Here is a 4,449-nt window from a genome sequence, read left to right as displayed (position 1 = left end):
AATAAATGAGATCAAATGATTTTTCTCCTGATAAGTTAATTCTGCACCATCGGTGTAGTAGGTTCTATCTACCATCCTCCGCACATTCTTTGAAGAATAAAAATAAGCTATCAATGAAAATAAGCTGTCAACTATTTTGAAATAAACAATATAAATTACTTAATAACTATATTTGAGAAACTCACATAGCGGTAGAATTGGAAGCGTATCAACAAGGACCCAAATGTCCATATTGTATTTGTCGATGTCAGGATCACCAAGATCCATGGTGACAAGCATACCCTCATGAAAATCATACGTCTTGCAAAGTGCTTCCCAATTCGGGCAACCAAAATGGGATACGCTCTCAGAATTATATAGATTTACAGCAAAATCATATCCATGATGGGTCCTTAGCTGAACTATCCTTGTTCCCATACTTTCATGATCTTCAAAATCCATCCTCTCCAAGCACTACAAGAAATATGTCAACTTGTGACCTTGACTACTGGTCACTGAAAGGTCATGGTTTTTCATTTGCGACCTTTTATTGACCAAAAACAGAAGGTCAAAAGCTGAGGGTCGTTAACTGACTATAGCGACCTTCTTTGTGAGAAAGTCGTAGACGTTTACGACCAAAATATTCCTACTGTGGCGTTTTGGTCACTAGCAACCTCCCCAGGCCAGGTAGGCATCTAGCATGGCAAGCTGATGTGGCACAAGATTCAGCCCGGTCCAATTCGGTTTTCTACATGGGCCTAGCCCATTTATTCAGCCCATTTATGTTTTTTCTGTGTGTCATTTTTTGGTTGGGTTCATGGGCCAAGCCCTATATTGCAGCCTTTTTTATTGTTGGGTTGTGGCCTTTTTGTCTAAACGAATTTAGTTTTTATTTTTTTCCAAAAGAAGGGTCCACTAGTTAGATGGGTCCAGTTGTCAGGTTCTAGTAACATCATCAGTTGGTTGTAGCCTATTTAGGCACAGTACACAAGAATACAATTTTGTGCATATATATTGTTGAGAAATTTTCATAATATTGCTGTCAAAGCAGCATGTACACAGGAATACAATTTTGCTATCAAAGCAACATTTCAAACGTACATCTTCATGACATCGTACGTAAAAACCAGCAATAAAAAGATTACAATATGCCATTTGGCTCAAATCACATAACATATGACATCCAGGTTCCAGCAACGAAAAAAGATAACCACCACATTGTACCATCTGCACATTCAAAGAGAACAAACTATATGTCAAAAGAGAACTGAGCAGAAAATTGCCAATAAAAGAAAGAAGATAATATACTCCATAATTACTACAGATTTGCTCACTGGATACACACACACACTTTGCATATACAGATTTGCTCCCCGTAAAAACAATTCTGAACAGTTGGCTATAATAATTTATGGCAAAGAAATTCCCAAAACAGAGAATGGTACATCTCGAAATTCCCCAAAAACAGAGGAAATGCGACATCCATGACAAGTTGTGGCATTACTAGAGGATTTGATTAAACCGACATGTTGTAGTGTGTTGAATAGATAAAAGAAACTCAATTAATGGGGCAATGCAAATTCTTTACTCACTACCGCACGGCATTCACCTGTGATTGAACCCTGCGGGCACATACAAATTATTACTTGACCTGGTTATGGAATGAGCTCGTGCAAGAATGAGGTAATTCCTACTTTATGTTGGACTAACCAAACACTGTCCTTTAGTATGTAAAACCTTCTGTTCTTCCAAAAGATTCAGTAGAGTGGGCTAAATTCTTTACTCACCACAGTTTCAACTATTCTATATGGAAAAAAATACCAAAAAATCTCTGCAGGGAACCATTACCACCAATCAGTTGCGACTCAATTCTTCTTTCTTGACCCAAATGCATTCTTTCAGGCCAAACAGAATTGAGCCTCCTAGCGAGATCTTCAACTTCCCTGTTTGTTTAGAAATGAAGCATGTCATTAATTCGAACGAGGGCTTTTGTACAGGAATATGAGCAGTAAATTCGTTATAGCATTTTCAGTATACATAATAATAGAATAATCAAATATAAACAGCAGTGAGCCCAAGTACTAGCAAATAGATCTTCTGCATAGAACACTACATCTTAGAAAAGAGGACTAGGGATAGGAGAGGGAGCCGCTCATCGATGAGCTTGTGGTCGCTGCCATACATAGCCGCCGTCACGCCGGTCATCGTGCACAAGAGCAGAGCACCTGCTGCATCCAAATCCAAACCGAACAAAAATTAGGAATGGTTGCAGCCATGCTTTTTAAGGCACACAATACAACAGTTTAGATTGCTGTCATTGAGAGACACAGAGACCAGACAAAACAGTGGACTATTTAACCCTGTAATAAAGAAGCAAAATCTCACAAGACAGTGAAGTCACTAGCAAAAGGAAGAGTAACAGATGAAGAATAAATCCTAACATACAAAGGTAAGTCATTGTGCATTTTCTTTTTCAATGTGATACACAATAACCAACATTATGATAAATAAGTTTTGGGATCCTCCGTTGTATCACCAAGTCATGCTTGTTATTAGCCAAAACTAGAGTTAAACACCTGATCAAGTGCTGCTCAACTACAGGTGCCATACGGTCGAACCAACCTACACAGCACCATCAGGAACAGAACTTATACATCCTTAAAAAATGCAACAGTGTGAGCACAGTGGTAATGGACCATGTTTTAGTAGCATCATTCGAATAGCACCATACGTTTCCGATTACTTCGCTACCGACCATCCATCGACCACAAGATCCAATCAAATATTGCACAAACCAAGCGAATTGAGGATATCATAATGCGCTCTCGACTACAGGTGCGCTAAAAAGAAGACGAAAGAGTAGAAGAAAAGAGACAACTGGGCCTTACCTTGGTGAAAACCCGGAGCAGGAGGGGGCAGGTCTGCACAAGAAGAATTGAACCTATCTAACTCCAGGTTGTTCCACTGCAACTCGGAATTTGCTCAACCGTATGTGTACATGCATCAGGGCATACATAAAATATTCAAGTCAATATTCTCAGCTAACTGTGATGTAATGAAAATAATTACTTAATGACTTGAGGTAAAAATTGATTTTAGACATCAAAATTTGCAGCGCTCATTTCAACCATGTTCAGATAAATTAGCAGTGTGGATATTAGTTACCATGCTCATTTCAAACATTGCTTTAGATCAGGGCCAATTAATAATAGTTCTAGAGTAAATGACAGCCGAGGCACGCGTGAGACGTAATAGTAATTCAACTTCTAGTTCAATTCAAATAGGAAGATATTGTATACTTAATGCATGTTGTATGAGCTGGCACATCAGAACGACACTGCAAATAAATCCCCTGTTTATTTGATCAAACCAACACCAACAGTACAGGATGAAACTTGATATCATAGTGCCAACTGAAACTGAACACGATTTCCTCTTAGTTTGAATCTCTTAGCAGTTTTAAAGATGCGATATGGTGGCAAAAAGACAGAAATGAAAATGCGAATGCAAAGCAGGATAGAATGGTGGTAACAAGGCACTGTATGCAGTCCACCTCCTGTATGGGCTGCGGAGTCGTTCTTGCTGCAGCACCGGTTTGGTTTGGTAGCCCCTCCGTGTGTCCAGGATCTCCACCTTGTTGTCCAGCCCGCATCCTTCCGCTTGCCATGGTCGTGGTCTGGCCGGCGCAGAACAAGAAGAGATGAGATCTGCATCTGCCCATGGAAGGAAGAAAGCAAAAGCAAGCAGTGGCACATGAGATGGGAGGAGATATTTTTACCCAACTTCTTACCCAAAACTCAGTAAGAAGCCCAAATATACACCTAAACAAGATAATGAAATAAAACATAAATGATACGCCATTAAGCCTCCGACGCGATGTGCTGAGGGAGATCACGAGCTTAAATTAACCGGGGTACCCCGAGAGGCACCGCCACCGGCAACCATCCATCTCCCTTCCACATCCTATAGCTAACTGATGATACAACACAACAAGAGCCAGGCCACCTCCAGGCTAGGTCTACCAGCCTGATTGGTCTCCCTTTCCGCTTGAGTTTATCTCTACATAAGCCTAGATGGGGACACCAGCCGAATCACGACGCTCAGCCTCCTCTAGTCCACTATCATGAGGGCTGCAACGAAGGAAGGAAAGATTGTGCTTCTACCTCTACCTAGAGGGGGAAGGCGAGGGGAGGCGTGGGCGTGGGGTTCGGGGGGCCGTACCGTTGCAGATCGAGTCACCGGCGCGGGGGAGCCACTTGGAGTCGCGCGGGGTGTTGGGGTCGACGAGGAGGCGCGGCTGCTTGCAGCGGTTGCACAGGGAGCAGAAGGCGTAGTTGCGGTTGCCGCACCCGCCGCAGTCCTAGTCGCCCTCCCTCCCCCCGCTGTCGCCCGACGGGATCCCGCGCCGGCCATCGCTCCGCTCATGCTCCCGTGCTCGCGGCTCACGCCGACGGTGGGGGTAGGTGGGGG

The 4,449-nt window shown here is 42.8% G+C and overlaps 1 protein-coding gene across 1 annotated transcript; it reads right to left on the bottom strand.

Annotated features, from left to right (window-relative positions):
• Positions 1–983: 983 nt before the first annotated feature.
• LOC119338179 lies at positions 984–4,443 on the bottom strand. Its single transcript, XM_037610487.1, has 6 exons — positions 4,201–4,443; positions 3,533–3,655; positions 2,868–2,943; positions 2,093–2,207; positions 1,828–1,922; positions 984–1,206 (listed from the first exon to the last, which is right to left on the bottom strand). Exons 1-6 carry the CDS (start codon positions 4,402–4,404, stop codon positions 1,145–1,147), a joined length of 675 nt encoding a protein of 224 aa, XP_037466384.1. The 5' UTR covers positions 4,405–4,443; the 3' UTR covers positions 984–1,144.
• Between the last annotated feature and the right edge of the window lie 6 nt (positions 4,444–4,449).

Source organism: Triticum dicoccoides, chromosome 7B, assembly GCF_002162155.2.
Source record: "Triticum dicoccoides isolate Atlit2015 ecotype Zavitan chromosome 7B, WEW_v2.0, whole genome shotgun sequence".
Classification (NCBI taxonomy): domain Eukaryota; kingdom Viridiplantae; phylum Streptophyta; class Magnoliopsida; order Poales; family Poaceae; genus Triticum; species Triticum dicoccoides.
The sequence above is the reverse complement of the archived record's forward strand: the minus strand, read 5'-3'. Positions and strand labels throughout refer to the sequence as shown.

Bases quoted from the DNA above. Each gene is read 5' to 3' on its own strand.
- LOC119338179 (XM_037610487.1), bottom strand. From the start codon at position 4,404: ATGAGCGGAGCGATGGCCGGCGCGGGATCCCGTCGGGCGACAGCGGGG. The intron at 2,208-2,867 runs GTAAGGCCCAGT...ATTTGGATGCAG, and splicing joins TGCTCCGGGTTTTCACCAAG to CAGGTGCTCTGCTCTTGTGC. The intron at 1,923-2,092 runs GTAGTGTTCTAT...CTAAACAAACAG, and splicing joins CTAGTCCTCTTTTCTAAGAT to GGAAGTTGAAGATCTCGCTA.